This window comes from Canis lupus, chromosome 26, assembly GCF_003254725.2.
Source record: "Canis lupus dingo isolate Sandy chromosome 26, ASM325472v2, whole genome shotgun sequence".
Taxonomy (NCBI): Eukaryota; Metazoa; Chordata; class Mammalia; order Carnivora; family Canidae; genus Canis; species Canis lupus.
Window position 1 is genome coordinate 37,404,406 of NC_064268.1, and position 23,207 is coordinate 37,427,612.

General features: G+C 48.6%; 1 protein-coding gene across 8 annotated transcripts in view; it reads right to left on the bottom strand.

Moving 5' to 3' along the window:
* RNLS (renalase, FAD dependent amine oxidase) overlaps positions 1-23,207 on the bottom strand; it is a 273,338-nt gene that overhangs the window by 14,785 nt on the left and 235,346 nt on the right. For 3 of the 8 annotated variants that reach the window (XM_025441411.3, XM_049102115.1, XM_049102112.1), the window contains one exon: positions 16,921-17,409. The exons of 2 other annotated variants lie outside the window; for them this stretch is intronic. In XM_025441411.3, the coding sequence (XP_025297196.3) occupies positions 17,257-17,409 (153 nt within the window). In that variant the 3' untranslated portion in view covers positions 16,921-17,256. Of the gene's footprint in view, positions 1-6,217; positions 6,880-11,271; positions 11,435-16,920; positions 17,410-23,207 lie in introns of those variants that run through there. 3 more of the 8 variants (XR_007406285.1, XR_007406284.1, XM_049102110.1) reach the window with 3 other exon arrangements.

Genomic DNA, 23,207 nt, shown 5'->3' on the forward strand with positions numbered 1-23,207 from the left:
TCAGAGCCCCCCCCCGCCCAGGTGCCCCCAGAAACTTGGATCTTAAGTTTAGTTGGGAGGGAAACTAAATCCTGTGGGTTGGTAATCACAGGGACAAGCTTTGGTGTGAGATTTGCCTGTAAGCGGGAACGGTCCTACGTATGGTTGGCAGCGGGAGGCACTGGCGATGGCGCCATGTTTTTATTAAGTGCTTTTCATAGACTTTGGAACTTACATTTCCGAATGTTCTCTCCTGCTTCAGGCATGTGGTTGGGAAAAAAAGCAACAGCCACTGACCAGATAAGGTCCTAATATGACACGGGGCAGGGAAAGGGTTGACTCCGTGGCCCCCACATGTTGTATCCCTCGATCCCTCTCTCTTTCTCACTGGAATGAGAGTCTCTGAAGGACAAGGACAACATATGTCACTTTTGTCCTCCGTGCCTACGTGGCACCTGCAATATAACAGCCGGTCTTGGCTACGGGATCGGGTGCTCTGGGGTTTAAATTCCATCTCTGACACTTTCCAAGATATTATGACATTAGTCACGTCTGTTTCTTGTCTGTAAAATGGAGATAAGAGTACTAATGAGGGGCACCTGGGTGGCTCAGTGGGTTAACCGCCCGACTCTTGGTTTTGGCTCAGGTTGTGATCTTGTGGTTGTGGGATCGACCCCAGGTCCAGCTCCTCGCTCAGTGTGGAGTCGGCGTCAGATTCTCTCTCCCTCTGCCCCTCCGCTGCTCATGCAGGCTCTCTCTCTCTCTCTGTCTAAAATAAATAAATAAAATTAAAAATCTAAAAAGAAAAAGAGCACCAACGAGATGATGTGCATGAAGCTGTAGGCGTAGTGCCTGGGGGCAAAAGTCTTCGATAAGTAGGATTTACTGCTGCTACCACCACTGCCGTTATTACTACAGTATTGCTAGTGGCCTAAACCTACGGAAATCAGAGGCAAAAATTCTTCCTTTCTGGGAATAGCTCCACGACTGTTGCATAAATTAGAACAATCATTGCGTTCCAATTTCAAGAGACTTAAATAAACTGAGTCAGGTTGGCATGAGCCAAACAAGAACTTATCAATTTGCAGAACTTAAAAGGCCAGGGCAGGGCTCAAAGCTCGAATGATGTCTTCGGGTCAGAATTTATCTCCGTTTCCTGGCTCCACCGTCCACTCTGTTGGCCACACCCTTGCCCTTCCTGTGGGGCCCCCACCAGCTCTAAGCCTGTCCTACATGGTGGCGCAGCTACGGCAGCTCCAGGGGCTGCTCTTCCCCAATTTAAGTCCGGTGGGAAACTCTTGCAAGGCCCTGAGCCTCAACCTGATAGAATGAGTTCAGGCTCATCCTACCCCTACACCAGGTGCGTGGCCGAGCCCGTGGGAAGCGCTGATGAGCTCAGGCCTAGGACTCACCCTGTCTTCATCCAGGGCACAGCCCGCTCTACACTACAGAGACTTGGGATAGGGAAAGCGAAGCCTTCGGAAGGGAACACAGTCGAGGTCGGGGAGATACTGACAAATGCTCACTAGAGTCCGCGAGTTGCCGGAGTCTGTGATAAAAGATGAGCGAACCTCAGGAACCATATCCTCCTTGGAGAAAAAAACAATATAATGCAAACTCCAGGTGCGTCAAATATATCAGACTTCTTGGGCCACTTTAAAAAATATTGGTAAAAAAAATAAAAATAAAAAAATAATAAAAAATAATGGTAACCGTGAGATCGAAAAAAACGTTTCCACGCACAAGACCCTCGTTTGGCTTCACAAAGAATGGCCATGAGTTGACCGCTCTCCCAATAAATAAACGACGGGATTCCCGAGGACGGATTCCGTGCGTGTAAATAGGACCAGGGTGTGAGGTAAGGGCCTGGGCTTGAAAGCTTTTCATGAAGGTTTTCTTCCTTTCTCAACTCATTTTTTTCACTGCTTGTTGGACGCGGTGGCAGAGAACCAAAGTGATGGTGACATTGGCCAAGTCTGGGTTGTCATTCTCACCTGTCATCACCCCGAGGCTTGGCCTAGCTCGCGCCGAAACGGGGGACTTTGGGTCCTCAGGGTCAGATACGCCGTTTGCGTGATTGCCCCACAAAGGTCCAGGGACAGAAGCCACGAACGTCCGCGGGGTGTTCACAACAGGTCACCCAGGGGAGGCCTGTTGTGTCCTGAAGAGGTGCTCCTCCCGGAAGACATTGACTTACATCCACGACAGTAGACATTGTTCCGTAACGTCCTCTGACCTCACTAGAACCCTTCATGTTTCTGGTGAAGGACTGAGAGAGGGGCCCCGACACCCGCTGAAGACAGAAGCCTTCCAAACTTCGAGGCCGTTTTCAGATTCTGGGACAGAGATGAGGTCTTCGACAAGAGGACAGCGGGGCCCGACACGCCCTGACGTCCGTTTCTCCGTATGCAACCTCTACCGGTTGACCTTGGAGCTCTTTGGTGAGTCTTCACGGAGGGATGCAAACTCGGCCTGTCTGAGCCCTCCTGTTGCCAGGACCCCGTCTACCGGACCGAGGTCAGGTGTGGTCTTCTGGCCTCTCCCCACACCGTCGCTCTGGGGACTCCGCTGGCTTTGCCGCAGGCTTCAGGTCGGGCCCTCCCAGGGCAGGCTGGTGTCCCTCTGCCTCAGTTACTGTCTTGGATCTCAGGGGTTCCTAAACTGGAAGTGGGGAGCTAAGCGTCTCCTTCGTGGGCTGTGAACGGAGAAGCTGTCTTGAGTGGGGAACCCATGTGCTGACCGGCTCCGTGCGCCCCCCGTGGTGAGCCTGGGGGGCTCAGCATCCCCTAGGACTCTCTGTGCAACGACTGGTCCTACAGCCAACGCTCCACCCCGTTTGCTGATTGGAACCCGGCGCCCACGCCTCCAGGCCGAGGAGCCCTGTGACATCCTGCCAGTTGGCGAGTGACCACATTTTTCAAATACTGATTAAAGTCTCACCACTGGACAGGGGCAGGTCCCATCCCTGCACCCAAGCAAACACCTTTCCCGATGACCCCAGCGGAGCCCCAGGAATGAGCTCATCTCCCGGAAGGGGTTCTTCCCCTAAACGTCAAACCTTGGTTTTGGGGAATACAACAAAAATTCCTTCGGAGTTTCTCTTCTCAGGCTTCTAGAGAGCCAGGCTCCTGCGTGCCGAGGTGGCCTCCAGGCCGTTCGTGCGCAAACTGCTCTTGGCCGGCTGGTGGCCTGTTTGATATTCTGAGGTCTAGCAAAGATTTAGCTCTCAGGGGTCACCGGGAGGTCGTGGTCTCAAGGATTTCCTCTGTTATTTATCTTTGGCTTGCGGTGTCGGCGTCGGAGCCCGCCTTGGAGAGCAGGCATTTCCACCGCGAGTGCACCGAGTCGGGCCTTTCGGTGCTCTGGTTTGGGGCGAAGGGTTGGCCTCCAGCGCTCGGAAGCGTCACTGAGTAAATCTGAGAGGAGCTAATTCTCTCCTCCTCTGACGAGCAGCCTCATGTCTGGGGGCTCGTCGGGGGCGCTTCCCAGATTCGGGTCCGGACAGGAATCGTCGTCTCGGTGAGGTTGGCAGTTTTTCGTTTGAGTCCTTCCACTTTCGGTTCCTGGGGAGACACTCCTGGGGCTCGAGAGGGAGGGGAGGCCGCTGAGCTCACGGGCCGGCGCAGCTCTGCACCCCCCACCCCCGGGCTGCGGCAAAGCTTCCCCGGGGCTCGCGGCCCCACGGCCCCACGGCCCCACGGCCCCACGGCGGGACGGCCCTGCCCCGGTCGCTGGCGGGCTCGTGGCTCAGCTGGCTTCACGCGGGCTGCGGACAGCCGGCACCGTGGTCTGGGGCAGAAGAGCGGGGCTGCACCTGACCCTCACCTGCCCGGGCCTGCGCCAAGCCCGCAGCCCTCCGGTCCGGGACCCGGTGGCACATGCGCCCCTCTGCCCCGAGGACAGGCCCGGGCACGCCCGTCGGGGGACTCTGTGGGAGAGGCAGCCTGGGCGCTGGCGGGAGAAGTCCCAGGCACCCGGCCCTTCTGGGGAGCCCACTTGCCCCAGCCTCTCGGCCCCTCCGGCGTGGGACGGGGTGAGACCGTCGGGCACGGGGCTGAACAGGGCGACGGCAGGATGTGCTGCGCGAAACCCAGGGCGCCAGGGCCAACGTGTCACGCAAGGAGGGCCGCTCCTCAGCAGGCGTCAGCAGTCCCGCTCTTTCTCTTTCTGTCATTTTAATTAAAATGAAGCCACTTTTTGGCCCACAAATGGCTGTCACAAACCACTTCTGAGTCGAAGGCCGTATTTTGAAGAGCGACACTGCGTCCGTGCAGATAAGCAGCACCCCAGGGCCCGGAGACGCTAGCTCAGTCTCGGGGCCCCAGACCCGTGCGTTAGGCCTGGGGACCGCGGTGACGGCAGGTTTTCCTCCCTGCGCGTCCCCAAGTGTTTGAATGGAGGGCCTGGCGCAGAGCAGGCCCCCAGTTGATGCTGGTTAAATAAATGAGCGGACGGAGAAGCAGGCCTGGTGATTTAGATTCGTGCCTTAGTCATCATCACTGGGTTTGACAGGCCTTTAATTCTCTCTTTTTTTATTTTTGTGGAGTCACATTTTACTTCAATATAATTTCAAGCTCATAGAAAGGATGCAACAGTAGAACAAAGATCCCCAGTTATCTCTCACCAAAATTTCTACTTTGGCTCCTTTTGTATACTCTCGCTCTCCCTTCCACCCCCCCCATTTAGTTATCTATCGATTATCTATCGTCTATCAATTTTCTATCATCCATCTGTGTATCTATGTATCTATCCCTACCTATTGGCCTAATATTTTTTTTTTCTGAGCCATCTCAGTTCACTGTGGACAAAACGCCCATTTACTCTACTCAGGGTGTATTTTCTAAGAAGCTAGACCTTCTCTCCTGCAGGTTTACAGGACGAGGCCCGGTGGGCAAGGCTGGTCTCTGGTGACTCCCGCCTCCCTCCCAGCTGTTACGAGCTTCACTTGCTCTCCTGCTGCTCCTGGGCCTGGGCCTGCCCTCGGAGGCATCTTAAAACAGAGTCCATTAGCTGCCTGTTCGTTCATAGTAAAACTATAGAAAAAGTATAAAATAGAAAAATAGAAAACAAAAAAAGTACAAAAATCGCCTAAAATCCCACCACCGTGAGCACCATCATTGGGATTTCAGGATATTTCCTTTCTTCACATACATCTACACCCAAATGCACATGACACACACCTTATGTTTTAGAAGAATGAAGATCAAAATATATTCTGGCCTGAATGCTACGTATTTTGGGTTTCTTCTCTTAACAATACATCGTAAGGATTATTCCGGATGGGCAAGTGTGCTTTTCAAGTGACTGCCCTCCATGCCACTGCTTTGATCTATCAGAATTTTTTCAACCTAGTAGTGTTGACTTAGACTATTACTATTATAATTAATACTGGAATTACACATATTACAAATACGTCTTTGTCTGCATCCTTGATGATTCCTTTGAGCCGGATTCTTAGAAGTGTGATTACTGAGTCAAAAAACATGCTTAAGAAACCACATTGGATACGTACTCCCAGCTTACGACGCAGAGAGGCTGTGAAAAATTTAACTTCTGTCACTTTTGATCTCTTTTTAGAATTTAGTAATTTTTAAAAAGATGCCAATCTGCCTTTCACTGGGGTTTTTAACCTGCATGCTTTTGTTTACTCATGAAGCAGAACGTGATTTTATGTATATATATGAGTATATACTATTTATATAAACTTGTATATAAAGTATATGTTTACACATACCTACATCTCTCTATATACACATACACATGTGTATATATATTGATTACTTACTAGGCAAAACGTGTTTATATATATTTATTTGTGTGTGTATCTTGTTCCTCTTTTTTGGCCACTTCTGTTAAATCGGATGTTAAGTAGAACAGAAACATAATGAAAGGGGGCCTCACTCTCATAGATTTGTAAAAATGGCCTTCTCCCGGTTTCGTAAGAAATATCAATTTTTTCTCTTTTCTTCTTTTTTTATTTTCTTTTTATTTTTTTGTGTTTTTTTTTAAAGATTTTATTTATTTATTCACGACAGACACAGAGAGAAAGAGAGAGGCGAGACACAGGCAGAGGGAGAAGCAGGCTCCATGCAGGGAGCCTGACATGGGACTTGATCCTGGGTCTCCAGGATCACACCCCAGGCTGAAGGCGGTGCGAAACCACTGGGCCACCGGGGCTGCCCTCTTTCCTTTTTTAAAAAAAAATTGTGGTAAAATATGCACAACACCGAACTTACCGTTTTTAAGTGTACAGTTCTTTTTTAAAAAACGATTTTATTTATTCAACTGACACAGAGATACAGAGAGAGAGCACGAGCAGAGGGAGGGACAGAGGGAGAGGGAGAAGCAGATGCCCCACTGGGCAGGGAGCCCGACGCCGGACTCGATCCCGGGACCCCGAGATCATGACCTGAACCGAAGGCAGATGCTTCACTGACCGAGCCCTCCAGGCGCCCCTCAAGCGTACGGCTCTGTGGCAGGAAGCGCACTTGAGCTGTCCTGCAGCCATGGGCACCATCCTTCCATCTTCCCTCGCTGAGCCTGTGCACGCGCTCAGCGCCAGCCCCCGTCCCCTCTCCCCACCAGCGCCAGCAGCCACCGTTCTGCCGTCCAGCTCTATGAACTGGACTCCCCTAGACACCTCGTCTAGGTGGACTGCACATATTTCATGACTGGTTTATTGCACCCAGCGTAAGCTTTTGGCCACGCTGTGCCTGGGTCAGCATTTCCTTCCCCTTGGAGGCTCCGAGACAGTCCGTGGTCCGCGGGCACCTCCTGTTCTTCGCGCCTTCATCCGTCATGGAAGCTTCCACCTCTTGGCTACCGCGACTCAGGCCACCGTGGACTTGGGTGCACACACATCTCCCCGAGTCCCTGCTTCCTCTTCTTCTGGGCATATGCCTGGAAGAGAGATTGCCAGCTCGGTCACGTGGTAATTCTATGCTTACATTTTTGAGGAGCCACCATGTGTTTCCACCGTGGCTGCCCCGCGTCGCGCTCCCACCAGCGTGCACGAGGGTTCCAATGTCTCCACGTCCTCTCTAGCACTTGTTACTTTCTGGTATGTTTTGCTTTGGTATGTTTGTGGATAACAACCATTAGTGGCTGTGAGGTGGCATCTCATGGTGGTTATTTTCTTTTTTTAATAAAATAAAATATGACAGCTTGCCCTGATTTTCAGCAGCCAGAGGGGAAATTCAATCCGTCATTTGGTGGGAGGTTGTAGAGATTGCTCTCCCCACTTTCTAGAATCATACCAGTGCCTGGAGCTGGGAAATTAGAGGAATGGTCTCTAACTCAAAACCACCACAATAACCTGACAGCTCCCTGTCTACCCTCAGAGGCTCTTGGCTTCCAGGGAAGCTGTGTAGACGAAGTAGGCAGGATTCTGGCTCTACAGGGGCCTGGCCATCTCCCTGAGGGTCTCTCATCACGTAGGTTTTCCAATCTCACTCTCATCCCAACCTGGGCCCGCCTATTTTAATCATGGGAACACTTTATCAACTGGCTTTAAGGGAGTCTCATAATATTTCTCTTTTATTAATTTTCAAATTATTATTTAAGACAGAGAGGGTACAGAAAAAAATGCAACATATTCCCTTGAACTCACAACTCAGTTTTAATACATTTTAACATCATGTTTTGTAAAAAACATACAAGCAGGGCAACCCGGGTGGCTCAGCGGTTTGGCGCCTGCCTTTGGCCCAGGGCGCGATCCTGGAGACCCGGGATCGAGTCCCGTGTTGGGCTCCTGGTGCATGGAGCCTGCTTCTGCCTCTGCCTATGTCTCTGCCTCTCTCTCTCTCTGTGTGTCTCTCATGAATAAATAAAAAAAAAACTTAAAAAAAAGATACAAGCAAAAAAAAAAAAAAAGATACAAGCATAAAAGAGACCCATGCAAGGGTATTTATTATGATGTTTGCAATAGTAAAAATTTAAAGCAACTCAATGTCCATCAATGGGGAAATGGAAAAATAAACTCATAGACTCATAAAATGGAAGAGTGTTACAGTAATGAAAGTGGATAAACTAATCTATGCATATCAACACGGAAAAATTTCAAAAATATAACAGAGGGGGAAAGTTCTAAATGACTATATAGATTATGCTGTAATTTAGAAACTAAAAGAACATTACCATATTTTTATGAAAACAAAGCAAAGTATAAATATACTAACATAATTTAAAAGTACCAACATAATTTGAAAAAAACATATAAATAATAAAAAATAAAATGATACAATTTTAAAATATGGGAGTAGTTTCCTTGTGATGGAAGAGAGCAACTAAAAGGGAATAGAGACAGGATTTCTATCTGTATAATTTGTAATTCCTGAAAAAATAAAATGAAAATACCAAAATTTTAACCTTTGGTAAGGAGTTTTCTCTATATTAAAGATATTATACTTTTACTATTAATCATTTCAAAGTGGTATTTTAATAATTGGTCTGTAAACCTTTAGTATCTTTTTCTAAGAGTTTTAAATATCTATGTCTTCCTCTATTTTTTAGGGGGGATGCATATTTGTTTATATTTACCCATTTAATGCATTTGGAAGTTATTGTAATGCATGGTATAAGGATAGAACCACGTTTGACTTCTTTTTTTTTCTTTCTCCTTCCTTCCCTCTTCCTTCTTTCTTTCTACCAAAGAGATAACCAAATTTCCTGAAATCATTTGTTAAATAATTTGTCCTTATTGGTTTTGAATGCTCCCTTTTCACATTGAATGCTTTTACAGCCATTATTTTCATTGATTTGTGTCAATTCTAGAACCAATGGTCAACTTTTTTATTTATCCAATTTTACAATATATCTTAAGAGCTGATAAGTCCCACATATATGACCTTCTTACTCAAAAACTATTAGCTATTTTCACCTGTTCATCTTTCCCAGGTGAACTTTAGAATTATTTTTTTGTCTTAAAAAGGTCCATTGTTGTTATGTTTAATTAATAAATTGATTAGAGGAAAGTGAAAAATTAATAATATTCACTATTCCCCTTCATGGATATGGTATATCTTCCGACTTATTCAAATATTTAAAAAATATCATTTGGCAAAATTTTGAGAACAGTTCCTTGTATAAATTCTGGATATATCTTCTCAGAGATATTCCTTTGTATTCTCTGGTTTTTTGTTGTTGTTAATAACAATATATACAAGATATATTTGCATTGATTATCATACCGTCTAGAAAAGTTACAGATCTTTGAATATATGTAATTCAGGATCCCTAGCCATGTCTCATTAATTCCAGAAGTTAGTTCACCTGAATTTTCTAGGAGTATAATCATATTGATGGCAAATCTAACTATTTTGTCTTTCTTCCTTTTTTTTTTTTAAGATTGTTTTATTTATGAGAGAGGGAGACAGGGAGGGAGGGAAGGAGAGTGAGAGAGCAGAGGGAGGAGCAGAGGGAGAGGGACAAGCAGACTCTGTGCTGGGCACTGAGCCCCAGGTGAGGCTCCATCCCAGGACCCTGAGATCACAACTTGAGCTGAAACCAAGAGTCAGAAGCTTAACCGACTGAGCCACCCAGGTGGCCCCTATTTTGTCTTTCTTTCCATATGGTCACATTTAAAAAAAAACAAAAAACTATGCTCCATGCCTTGATGCAATCCTTAGAAATTTCAAGACGCTGATGTGAGGGTTTTTGACTTCTTCCCAATTTAATGAATGGATTTCCTAAATACAGGCATACCCTGTTAGGTCCTTTCTATAACGTAGAACTTACTTTTCTCAATTAAGTGACATTTGCTGATTTCTTTTCTCCACCATGGTCCCTGTACCATTAACATTTTGTTTTCTGGCCATCTTTTGGTTTGCATCAGATAGTTTGTTTTCCAAAGGGTAAATAAGCATGGCTTGTTGTAGTGGTTAAGACACGGTGTGTGCGTTTGAGGTTGTGATTGTCTTACAGGAGTGAGTACTACACTAGGTCTAACTCTCATCTTTAAATCAATTCTAATGAAAGAATACCAAGAAAATGAAAATGTAAGCCAACAGACTTTCACTGTCCGTTGCAGGTAGGTAATAAATCACAGTAGCAGCATTCGCTGCCATGGGAGCTATGCTGTTTGCATGGGGAAAGCATCACGTCCCCCACTCTGGTGCAAGCACACCAACTACACAGAGATGGACCATTGTAAATGCTGTATTTCCAGAAGTTCCTTCTGGCTTTTTTAGAATGTAGTGCTCATCTTCACTAAAACATTTTCTTCTTCTTCTTTTTAAAGATTATTTATTTATGCATGAGAGACAGAGAGAGAGAGGCAGAGACACAGGCAGAGGGAGAAGCAGGCTCCTTGCAGGGAACTCGATGCAGAACTCGATCCCGGCACCCTGGGGTCACGCCCTGAGCCAGAGGCAGATGTTCAACCACTGAGCCACCCAGCTGCCCCTAAAGCATTTTGCTCTTTTAATCATTTACTTATTCAACAAAAATATATTCAGGGTCTACTATGTGACCTACCATATGCTAGGTGTTGGGGAAATATTTTAGATAATTTAGACATGATCACTATCCTTACAGAACTTGCTTACATATTCCTAAGTAAGACCCAAAGTTTTTTCATTCTCATTTTTTGTACCTTGTCAGAATTTATGAATTGTTTTCCATTTCCTTTGCTACATGTTTTAAGTATATAATCTAGCTTCCTAATTGCTGATGGTCTGAATGTTCTTGAATTAGTCATTCAATATGTGCCGGGCATGATTCTGGATACTGGGGATTCCATAGTGAAGGAAAAAGACAAAAATCTTGGTCCTCATGGAGCTTGCTATATTCTAATGAAATCTCAGTTCTAAAGCTTTGCAAGATTTATTCAACTTTCATATGCTACGTGTACCATATACCATAATATGTGATGTATAGGCACTAAAAAAAAAAAAAAAAAAAGAAAGAGAAAGAAAGAAAAGAAAAGAAAAAGTGAACCAAGCATTCTGGAAAGACATCAGTGTAGAAGTTGGTACAAAAAAAGGGATTTGTGGCTTAATAATTATTAAATTGAAATTCACATAAGCTCCCTCTCCAGGTAATTCAATTATCTGTAGTCTTAATGAATTCCAATATATAGGTCTCCAGCTTTTCAGGTAGGATATTAAAAACAGACTCAGCAGGCTTCTGTAATCTGGCTCATTACTTTGCTCGAATTTTTGGCTTCGTAGGCAGAAACCTTTAAATAGTAGGCAAAATGATGAGAAGTGAAGCGCAAGTGTTTATTAGGCAGTTTCAAATGGTAGAGCAGCTCTCCCACATCTTCCCACCTCCAAATAAGGACTTGCCAAATACCGGCAGGCAGCGTGAAGTACGAGATCACCTATTGACTCTGAAGAGGAGCGATGCTGGGGGAGGGTCGGTACCGCCGTGATTTCCTCCTCTACTGGGGACAAGGCTGGTACAATTTTGTTCTACGGGATCATTCTGTATCAGCACTGTTTCCCTTTGGTATTTGCTAAAATTAGAATAAGAAATGTTAATTAGTTGAATTCATTCGTTTGCTGGATCAACAGATTTTTACTGTGTACTTCCCGTATGTCAGGCCCCGCTTCTGTGGGTCTTGTGGTTTGGGTGGCAAGTAGATGCTAAATGAGTAAGTACACACGCGAGTGGTGTCACAGGGCGGGAAGAGCCGATTGGCTGGAGGGAAGCCGGGTGCCCCGTAAGTCAAGGAGCACAGCAAGAAGCCATAGGGCATTGATGCATTCGTTCACTCAAGAGTCAACAAGGATTTCTGAACAAAAAGGATTTCTGACTCTGAGCCCAAACTTGCAGTGGCACCTGAGCACAGTCCCCAGTGAGCTTCACAAACACTGGCCTGGCTCCCCAGCCGAGTCTAAAGCATCTCTACTACTTGCAAATGCAGTGGTGGTTGGCCAGATGGCTGTTTTCCTAAGTCACAGTTCACTAATGATAATAGTAACGCCGACAGCTCAAATTTATCGAGCATTTTCTAGCTGCAAGGCACGAGCCAAAGCCCTTACATTGATACTCTATAAGCCTCAGAGTAATCCTAAGGTGGGTAAAATTAGTATCCTCATTTTACTGGCGAACACCCTGAGGCTTAGAGACCTAAGGAACTGGTCCGAGATCGCACAGCTAGTAAGCAATGGTTTCGACGTGTCATGGAGCCACCACAGTGTCACGGAACCTGCCAGGGATTGAGTTTCATTTTTAAATGAAGGCCAAGGACGGGAAACGCATCTGTATCCTCGGCCAAACGTGTGAAGAACGTGAAAATAACCCACTTCCAGTTTTCACAGCATTTCAGAGTAAATAATCTGAAGGATCCCGTGGAAGCGTGCAGGTTTTTGCACACAGGCTCGCGGAGGAGAAGGCACGGTTCACTGCAGAGAATGGGCCGACACTGTACCCCTGCCCTACTCCCGGGAGCCGCCCACCCCGGCTTCCTCCCAAAGTCCGCATCGAGCAAGCCACCTTATCCCCCCAAGTGACAGGGGTCCACTTACCAACCTGGAGCAGAACGAGAGAAAGTGGCCCGGAGCCGGTCTCAGGTAGACACCGCCGTTCCGTTACCCGAAGGTTTGAAGAAACCCGGAGCTTTTCAGCTTGTGTGTGGCCGCGTATCTGCTCTCAGCACGCTCGCTCGCTCGCTCGCTCGCCTTGCCGTCAGCTCTCCCGTGTCCCACGTAAATGCAAAGGACACTGGCCCTCACGGGAGCCTGCAAGCACCAGGAGGCTCTGCTTCTCCTTTCTCCTCCTCCCATCGTCTTTTTAAGCCCCTCCTGTGTGTCCAGCACCCTGCGAGGGTTGTTTGCATATTCACGCCTCCCAACAATCTTTGGAGTTAAATGAGATAAAAATCCTTGAACTCATTCCTCAGATGATGAAGCAGGCTACGAGGTTGTTTAAGGGCCTCAAGGTCACACAATGAGGCGCAAAGTCTGGATTAAAACTCGGATCTGTCTAACTCCAGAGGATGCGCTCTTAACTGCAAAGCTGCCCGCGTGCCTTAAAGGCTTTACAACGAGGCCTAGGATCAAGGAACAATGGACCAGATGTGTGGATCTAAGATAAGCCTGTATTTACATAAAGTGATAGGGCTGAGATTTAGAGGTTCTTAATCTGGGGTTCACAGACCTCTGAGCGTCTAAAAATAGATGGCGAGGCCTGCAACCCTCCAGAACAGGAGTCAGCAATTTTTTTTTTCTTAAAGGACCAGATGGTAACTCTTTCAGGCTTTGCAGGTCATACGGTCTCTGTGGCAAACTGTTGCAAGGCAAACACGGCCAGAGACAACGCACACGGATGGGCAAGGCTGTGTTCCAATAAAACTTTATTTACAAAACCAGGCAGCTGGCCAGCAGACTCCAGAACAGGGCGACGAGTCTATGTGTCTATGTGCATTTCTGTTGTCACTCTCAGGAGAAGATCCACAGCTTTCTGTAGTTCCTCATGAAGATTCAAACACCCCGGGGGGCTACGAACTGGTCTAAGTGGCCTCCGAGCCCCTCCAAACATGGACATCCCAGGTTCCTAGGACTCTCCGTGTGTTACTGTTTTTATTTTATTTTATTTTATTTTATTTTATTTTATTTATTTATTTTATCTTATTTTATTAATTTTTTATTTTATTTTATTTTATTAATTTTTTAAATTTAATTAATTAATTAATTAATTTAATTTTCTCCGTGTGTTCTGAATGGACACGCTCTTCAGGGCTCCGTCTGCCGAGCAGGCCCACCTGCCGCAGGCCGCTGGGAACCCTTCCGCGGATCATCGCCACTGTCCGTAGAGGAGGGAACAAAGACCGTAGCACGTTTCAACCTTCCCTGGCTCCCCTGGCTGGATGGCACTGGCTGGAGCACAGGCCCCTGCCCAACGGGAGCCGGGCAGCTCGGGGCTGTGGCAGCTACTCTGAGGTCTGCCGGGCCTCTGTCTTCTTCCCGCAGACGACACTCTGGGTTCCACGGGGCCCTTCCCCGCTGGGGGCACTCACCTGTCTGCACCGCAGGCACGGGCAGCGTAGACTACCAGAGTCAGCCGGGTCAGCCGGGGTTTGGGGCGCAGGGAGGGCCGCTCGCTGTAGGGCGTGCTTGACGGACACACGTCGGCATCCGTTCAGGGACCCCTTCCCAGGGCAACCTAGTTCTTTCTTTTACGGCTCCCAGCTTCTTGAGCTAGAGGATCTTATTCGCTGCCTGTGATGACAGCGCGTGTACGTTTGCCCTGCCTGCCGCTCCAGGGGGCACTTGTCCGCCCCTACCTGGAATCTTTGGGTGGACATCGCGGACTATGCTCCACTGCGTCCAGCACGGAGCCCGGAGCCACGCTTTGCGTAGACCCGTGTGGGTTCTTAGCACTGAGATCCCTGGGAGCGATCGTCAGCTTTAAATTCTCGCATTACTTCTGAAAATCAAAATAAGGATTGTCTGACCAACTCGAATAAAAAGTCAGATTGTTTAAAATTTTAGGGGAGGGGGAGGGGGGGAAAATACTAAAACAGGGAACCGCAAATACTAGGAATGCCAACGTGATTGCGCTCACGTTCCGGGTTTCTGAGAATGGAGGACTGGGCACGGCGGGAGAAGCGGGAGGCAAAGCAGAGGTGGGAAGGAGAGGACAGAGGGCAGGGGAATGGGAGCGGGGACAGGTGTGCAGAGGGCAGGACAGGTGCACAGCATCCCCGGGACCGGCGATTCCTCACAGCGAGCGAGGGAATGAGCCAGCAGGTGGGAATCGCGGAGTATCAGCCGCGGAGCCTGGACTTCTGGAGCCTTTAGCCCCTTTCAGACGCACCGAACATCACCTGAGCGTGCGTGTCGGCTCCCGAGGCGAAGGCGGGCAGGTGGGCCGCACGGTGGGCCCTGACCGGCGGCAGCCAAGACCCCAGTCCAGCCCTGAGGGCCGGCCGCTGCCGCAGCGCGGTGCCCTGGAAGTGGAGGCGGCCTGCAGACACGAGGGCTCCGCCTCTGGCGTTTCCGTTGAGTGTATTACGTGCACAGTGTGTCCCCGTCCGGGCACACGCACGTATGTGTGAGCATATCCTTTACACAGAACACACGTGGTGGGCACCTACTTGGGTGAATATAGACACGTATGTACTTGGATGCGTGTAAAACACCAGATGAATGTACAACTGACCTTGTTCCTTCTACTCACCAAGGTGGTGGGTAGGCAGGGGGCGGGGATGGTGGCATTTTGCACAGAAAGCTTGGTGACTCAATGAAGGGTCCTTTTCTTCCCCTCAGCAATAGCTGGTCTGGGATTACTACTGCCTTCCCGATGTTTTTAGACATACTTCTCCGCTTCAGAAATGCCAACGGTGAAAAATACCCTTCCATGGCTATAATTTGTCACCCTGGCTGCCTGAGCAAGAGGGACCTGCATAGACGCTTCAGTAATTAAGCTTTTCAACGCTGCATCATAAAGTCTTATTCTGGCGAAGGCTATATTTATCAGCTAACAAGTATTAAATCACCCCACTGCTCAAGCCGTTTCTCACTTAAATACGCTCCTTTCAAAACACAGCAGCTTTCCTTGGCTGGCTTGATTTAATAAAAGTTCTTGTTTGGAAATACCGCAGTGCTGTGTGGTCCTGTGGGCTGACGTACATCCTCCTCGGCAACTGCTCCAAACACTGCCGACCCCCATTTCCCGGGGGCGCCGGACACCCTGGCCCTGGGTATCTTAGGGCATCCCGGCCATCCGACGTTCGCGGCCCACTGGGATGCCTTCCAGCCCAAGATATTTTTCTGCCAATTCCAAGATCTGAAGGAACAGGCGTGGATGGAAATAAAGAACGCAAGCACTGGATACATTTTATTTCCTTATCCGGGCGGCAGAAAATTGGCCTTTTCTTTGCCGAGGTGGATCTACGCGTAAAATGACTTTTCAAAATGCCTAAAATAGTTCAGTACCAATGATTTACCTACTAAGCACGGTTGAGGCTTTGCCCGTAGGTGCCATAGATTTCTCAAAACAGATGCAGAAATATTAGGGAAACACATTTAAACGAGTGGATAATAGAAGTCCTCAGTGATGACCTAGAAGAATCTTTTCTTTAAGTAACTCGCCCCCGAACCCCACATAAGTATTTTTTTTTTTTTTTTTGCTCTTTTCTTTGGAGGATGCGCGTTCGTGAGACGAATAGAACATTGTTCTTAAAGCTCCGGGATGCTTTCGGTCAAATGTTTCCAGAGCTACGTTAGTCCAACACAAGACAGTTGGCACGTCTGAATGTCTTTTCTGCCACGCGTTGAGGGTAAAGCCAAAAGGAAGACAAATGTTAATCCAATGTGGGCCAAAACGATGAAAGAAATCTCAATATTGTTCATCTCATCATCCCAGAAGTCACATTCCGTGCCCTCTTCCGTTAGCGACAAGTAGCTTGTTTAGAAGGCCGGAGATCAATTTCTGTCCAGGCAGCGAGTGACGGGAAGCAGGTGGGTCACTGAAGCATGTGGGTGATATGCTGAACCAGTAAGTTGGCAAATATCGAACTATTTTAAGTGCATCTATTTTCCAGTTCAGTAAATTTTCTTGTTGTATTAAATTCATTAAGCCCGACGCGGTCGAAATGCCACAGCACATCCTGGAGAGCGCGTGAAGGGAACGCACCAGCCAACGGGCAGCAGAGGGTGAGGATCGATATATTCTCTCTCGGTTTCTATTTAACTTTTACCTTTCATGTTAAGACTGAATTTTTTTTTTTTAAGGTTAAAAAACCACCATATGACTTGGGAGAGTCGAGTTGCATCTGGTTATGTCGCGAAGATTCAAAGAGAGGTTTGTGGGTCCGTTGCCCTGCAAACCACAACGGTAGAGACGACATCTACGACCTGGAGTTCGGGATCGCTTAGTAACTAGAGAGACAGAGCTCACACTCTGTTGTCCACAGTTTGGGGGAACCTTGTAGCTCAGCGACAGGCAGGCACACCGAATCCGGGACGCATCTGAAGATTAAAAATGAGGCGCTGATAATAATAATCATTCTTTATTTGGAATGGAAATTTTCAAAAGAGCAAAGGTTTTGGAGCATGAACCGCTCCTTCGACTTGACACGCTTCCTGGGGACCAGTCGTCTAACGAAGAGTCGTCACGGCAATTCAAGACGCCGCGAAAGGTGTAGGGGACAAGGGGTTTTCATCCTAGCACGGGGTGCTGTAACTACCAAAATCATAAAAATCAATTTTATACCCCATATGGAAAACTTCCCAGTCACTTCTCTCAACAAAATAGAAAGCGAAATAATCAATAACGGGAAACTGTGAACACAAAACCCCGAAGCTCATGTAGAGGATAAAGACACAGGTGCTAAATATGCTTCTTTAAAGCTTCCACGACGCACAAGGCCGAAGTGATGCAGCCGTCGAAGTTGGACTGGGTAAACGCGTCCCCTCCACACACGAGGAAAGGCTTGACGTGAAGGGTCAGCTGGCCGTGGGAGTTGGCAGCAGCGTTTGTGACCTGAAAAAGCAGAACAAAAAACAACACGATGCAAAATAAAACACAAAAGGGTTGCAGTTGACGTTCTCTGCCTTCTTGTCCTGTGATGTCAACACTCACCTGCAAAGAGTTTCCTACCTGGAGAAAACGACACGGGTCACAGCACCGGGAGCCCTTAGGCCCCTCCCCTCGCCCAAGCATTTACGCCGACGTTCCCAAATGTTGACATTAATTTCAAACTTAGTGGATCATGATACGTGCGCTCCACCACTGGGAAGTACGGTGTCATCGTCATCATTGTTGTCTCACAAGGGGGAAGATATTCATGAAACCATTTGCCAGTTACGGAGTCGCTGCTACGTGCCAGACAAGGCGAACAGAGACGAGATCGGGGACCGTGTCCTGGAGGAGTGTCCAGCTCAGCGCAGGCTGCAGGCACACAACAGTGTGTAAGGGCTAAGACACGGTGGACCTGTGGGTGCGGTGGGAACGCCCGGGGGGTGCCTGGCCCAGCACACCTGCATGGAGAGGCCTCAAGTGGGAGGTGATGCCTCGTTTCACTTGAGTTCTGATGGATGCATCCGAGTCTAAGAATCAGGGACGCGGGATGCCCGGGTGGTTCAGGGGTCGAGCATCTGCCTTCAGCCCAGGGCGTGATCCTGGAGACCCGGGATTGAGTCCCACATCGGGCTCCCCGCAGGGAGCCTGCTTCTCCCTCTGCCTGTGTCTCTGCCTCTGTCTGTGTCTCTCATGAATAAATAAATAAAATATTTTAAAAAAATAAAAGAAAAAAGAAACAGGGATAGGGCTTTCCAAAGAGAATGAGCAGCAAGCATGGAGGCCCCACAGTCCACGGGTAAGAGAGAACACAGTGTGTTCTGGAAACTGTGGGACTGTCACACTGTGTGCGTGGGGTAGAGGGTGGCGCTAATCAGAGGAGAGGCAAGGTGAGAGGCACTTAGTGTTTCAAAATTAAAGCATATAATACTTATAAACACAGGGTCACTAAAAATATACAGTTACTACTTCCGAGGGGCGCCTGGCAATTCCCTTGGTGGGGCGCCTGACTCTTGGCTCAGGGCAGGATCAGGGTCCTGGGTCGAGCTCCGCGTAGGGCTTCGTGCTCAGTGGGGAGTCTGCTGGAGATTCTCTCCCTCTGCTCCTCCCCACACTTGCATGGGCAATCTCTCCATAAAATAAATAAATCTACTTAAAAAAAAAAAAGAATAATGATATCCCTGTACAGCTTCAGGGGATGCCGTTCACAGAGACTACACCGTGGCAGTTCTGTCTCTTACACGATATTTTCATGGAAAGTAATGAGCTAAGGCCCATGAGGATTTGTTTATTTAAAAATTATCCTCCCCCCTAAAAAAAATTAAAAAAAATTATCCTTCCCCAAATCAAGAAACATAACACACGCTGTCTGACCAAGGGGCTGAGATGTGGTTCTGGATGGGCTGAGCTAGTACGTGCTTTTGTGATTTCTTAAAACCAGAAGAAGTTTGCATAGATTTTTTTTTTAAATGTATAAACCATATTGGGCTTTAAAAAGATTAGGTACAATTAGTTCTTTGTTGAGTCACTAAAGGTACCAACGTTTAACATCCTGCGTTGCTCAGGAACAAATGTAAGATTTTAAGAGCATCTTCTCGCTTTTCCAGAGGTACCTTGATAGCAGCAGCGTCTTTTGTACGCACTGTAGGTAATCTTTTTTTTTTTTTTAAAGATTTTATTTATTAGAGAGAGAGAGGGAGAGAGAGAACACGTGGGGCAGGGGGAGAGGGAGAAGCATCCCCCGCTGACCAGGGAGCCCAACATAGGACGCGATCCCAGGACCTGAGATCATAACCTGAGCCCAAGGCAGACGCTTCACCCACGGAGCCCCCCAGGCACCTCCTGTAGATGATTTTTTCAAACAATTATGCCACAGGGGGTGCCTGGGAGGCTCAGTTAGTCACGTGTCCGACTCTTGACCTCAGCTCAGGTCTTGATCTCAGGGTCTTGAGCTCAAGCCCTACATTAGGCTCCACAGTCAGCATGGAGCCTACTTAAAAATTATGCCACAATTGTATTACGTTCAACTGCAATTTGATTTTCCCCAGCTTCATTGAACTATGATTGTCAAATAAAAATCATATACATCTAAGGTGTGCCGCTTGGTGTTCTGGTACACGGACACCCCAGGAAATCGTCCCCATAATTAAGCTAATGTACCCATCAACTCACATAATGTCCTTCCTCCCTTCCCTCCTTCCTCCTTTCCCTCCTTCCTCCCTTCCCTCCTTCCCTCCCTCCTTCCTTCCCTCCTTCCTCCCTTCTCTCCTTCCTTCCTCCCTTACCTCCTTCCTTCCTTCCCTCCTTCCTTCCCTCCTTCCTCCTTTCCTTCCTTCCTTCCTTCCTTCCTTCCTTCCTTCCTTCCTTCCTTCCTCTCTCTTCCTTCCTTTCCTCCTTCCTTCCTTCCCTCCTTCCTTCTCTCTTCCTTCCTTCCTTCCTTCCTTCCTTCCTTCCTTCCTTCCTTCCTTCCTTCCTTTCTTCTCTTCCTTCCTTCCTCCTTCCTTCCCTCTCCCTTCCTTCCTTTCCTCCTTCCTTCCTTCCCTCCTTTCCTCCTTCCTCCTTCCTTCCTTCTTCCTTCCTTCCTTCCTTCCTTCCTTCCTTCCTTCCTTCCTTCCTTCCCTCTCCCTTCCTTCCTTTCCTCCTTCCTTCCTTCCTTCCCTCCTTCCCTCCTTCCTTCCTTCCTTCCCTCCTTCCCTCCTTCCTTCCTTCCTTCCTTCCTTCCTTCCTTCCTTCCTTCCTCCCTCCCTCCCTCCTCTCCATCCCTCCCTCCTTCTTCCTTCCTTCCTTCCTTCCTTCCTTCCTTCCTTCCTTCCTTCCTTCCTTCCTTCCTCTTCCTTCCCTCCTATGCTTCTGACTTTGTTTCAGATGCTGCGCATAAATGAGCTCATGCAGTATCTGTCTTTCCGTAGCTAATACTCTTGAAATTAGCTGAAAAGATCTTTGAGTGGCTAAAACAGACAGCACAGCGTGCAGACACGACACTAAAGCAGACTCGGATGTTCAATCAGAGCCTTTAAATTCCTACTTTATTTTATTTTTTTTATAAATTTATTTTTTATTGGTGTTCAATTTGCCAACATATAGAATAACACCCAGTGTTCATCCCATCAAGTGCCCCCCTACTTTATTTTATTTCAAAAAATAGTAAACATTTATTTATTTGAGAGAGAAGAGAGAGCGTGCTCGTGCGAGTGGGGGGAGGGAGGGGGCCAAGTGGACTTTGTGCTGAACGTGGAGCCTGATTTAGGGCTCGATCTCACGACCCTGAGATCACGACCTGGGCCGAAATTAAGAGTCGGGCTCTTAGCTGACTGGGCCCCTCAGGTGCCTCTAAATTGCTACATTAGATAGAATTTAAATAAATTGGGTTATTTGATTTGTCAGTGAAACACTAAAGGAAGAAGAAAACCATGATTTTGGAACGTGATAGCTGATAGTCTGCAAAGAAGGGGCGCTACGTGAACATTTAAAGACCAGACAATAACCACGCAGAGGCTGGAGAGTCGGGGGCCACTGAATAGAGGGGCGAATAATTTTCTGAGTCTCGATCGGACTTGCGGATGCCAGCTAGGTTTCCCTGCAATCCTAATGGTCACGATGACGGCCCCAATGTCCGAGAACCAGTTCTAACATGCATGAGGTATCACTTACCAGCATTTCTGCAATGTTCACCGCGTACCAGTCGGGTTACACGGGCGCCCATTTGGTGAACACGGCAGCCCTACGAGGGGGTTACTGCTACTGTCATTTATTAGAGGAGAACACAGAGACTCCGAAAGATTGCCACCCACCCGAGGACAGAGAGCTAGGAGATGAAGACAGACTCAAAAGGAGCGAGTGGACTCCAGAACTCGCCCTTCCAACGCTTCCAGAAACGTTTCCCATGAAGACTTGGTTTCAGTAGAACAAACAAAAATGTCTGATAATCACTGATCGTTTCACACATCTGGGAAATTCATACAAGTGCTTGCTTCGGCAGCACACGTACCAAGATTGGAAAATTCATATAATGGGGTGACTCGTCCATGCACATATACACGTACGCATGTACACATAACACAAAATAACGGTTGTACGCATATATGTGTGATTTTTTTTTTTTTTTTTTAAATTTTTTTTTTTTAAATTTATTTATGATAGTCACACAGGGAGAGAGAGAGAGAGAGGCAGAGACATAGGCAGAGGGAGAAGCAGGCTCCATGCACCGGGAGCCTGACGTGGGATTCGATCCTGGGTCTCCAGGATCGCGCCCTGGGCCAAAGGCAGGCGCCAAACCGCTGCGCCACCCAGGGATCCCATATGTGTGATTTTTAAAACAAGACAAAAATGTCTGATGGTCTCGCAGCTTAATGCATCTCGGAAATTCACACAAATGGGGCGATGGGTCCATACGCATCCATGTACACACACCCGTGAGTCTACGCATGACCCCCCCACACATAGATCTCCATTCGTGGAAGTCCTGACACATTCCGGTTGATGTCCCCGTACAGATAAACCACGACACCACTGGATGTTCATAAGTATTAAGCAGGAGAGAGCACGCGGGACAAAGTTCTGCCCGGGGGGAGCTGATAATCTACTGGCGCTGTGTGGTTGCGTCTGGCGGGCGCCCAGTGCCAGCTGCTGGGTCACACGGCCGATGGCGGGGCTGCTGAGGAGCCAGCCTGCAGCCTGCAGGACATGAGTCCCGCTGCATTTAGGTGCACTCGCCCACTTTGCAATCACCCAACGACGAAAATATGGATGCGGAGTGCGTGCCCCAGGCTCCTTGCCCCGAGTCGAGGGCCTGCCGCGGGGAGCACGCGGGTGCCAAAGCCACGGTCTCAGGGCAACGCCGCCCCGGGCTCCCTTCCAGCCACAGCGAGGGCCCGCAGCTCAGGGACCGTGTCGGGGGGACGGCGGGGCTGAGCCGCCACCGGAAATCTGGCTGCCTCGGCCCCCACGGGAAGTGGCGGCTCCGAGAAGCCTAGTGCTGCACAGGCGGGAGCCGGGGCCGCTCAGCTGTGTTTCTCTCTGCCTCGGCGATGAATTGGAGGCAGAGAGAGCAGATCTACCCCACGGGAATGGGTGCTGCACCTTCCAGGCCCCTGTGGACGAACAGACCCTCCCCGCGCCACACGGAAGGCCCGTGTGACCGCGTCTTACTCCAGCCCCGTGTCTTGGCTGCCGTTCGCCTTTGCCACGTGTCCCGTCCACACGTGCTTCTTTGTCGTGTTTCTGTGACTTCGAACGAGGATGCTGCACCGCCCCCTCTTCCCTGCCAAGGAAAGCCTCCCGCCCCCCCGAGCAGCACAGATGTCACCTGCCCCCGAATCCTCTTGCTCCGCCAGGCATGGTAGGTGCCTTTCCAGCGTGTTATTTTACCTATGAGCTTAGTCGTCGCTTTGCACCGTAATTATGCCCGGATTCGCCTCCTTTCCTGGACGGCAGGTGTCCAGGAGCAGCGGCCGGGGGGACTGGCTCGTATCCAGGGCGGGAGGGGGCTGAGTCTACAAAGAAACCAAACCGCAATGCTGGACACACAGTTGATCAGACGAAGGTCTTCGCAGAGAACCATCTACGCGAGAAGGGCTATTCGGAGGCTCCCACTGGGCAGAAACTCAAACAGAGGAGGAGCTGCTGTTACGAGAATGCTCCCCGGGCCGAGCGGTGCGGCGCTGTCGTCTGGTCGCGGCCCAGAGCAGCTCGTGGGGCACGTGTGACGTGGAACCACACAGAGCTGCTGGTTCCCGAGGCCACAGATGGCCGGTGTCGCCCAT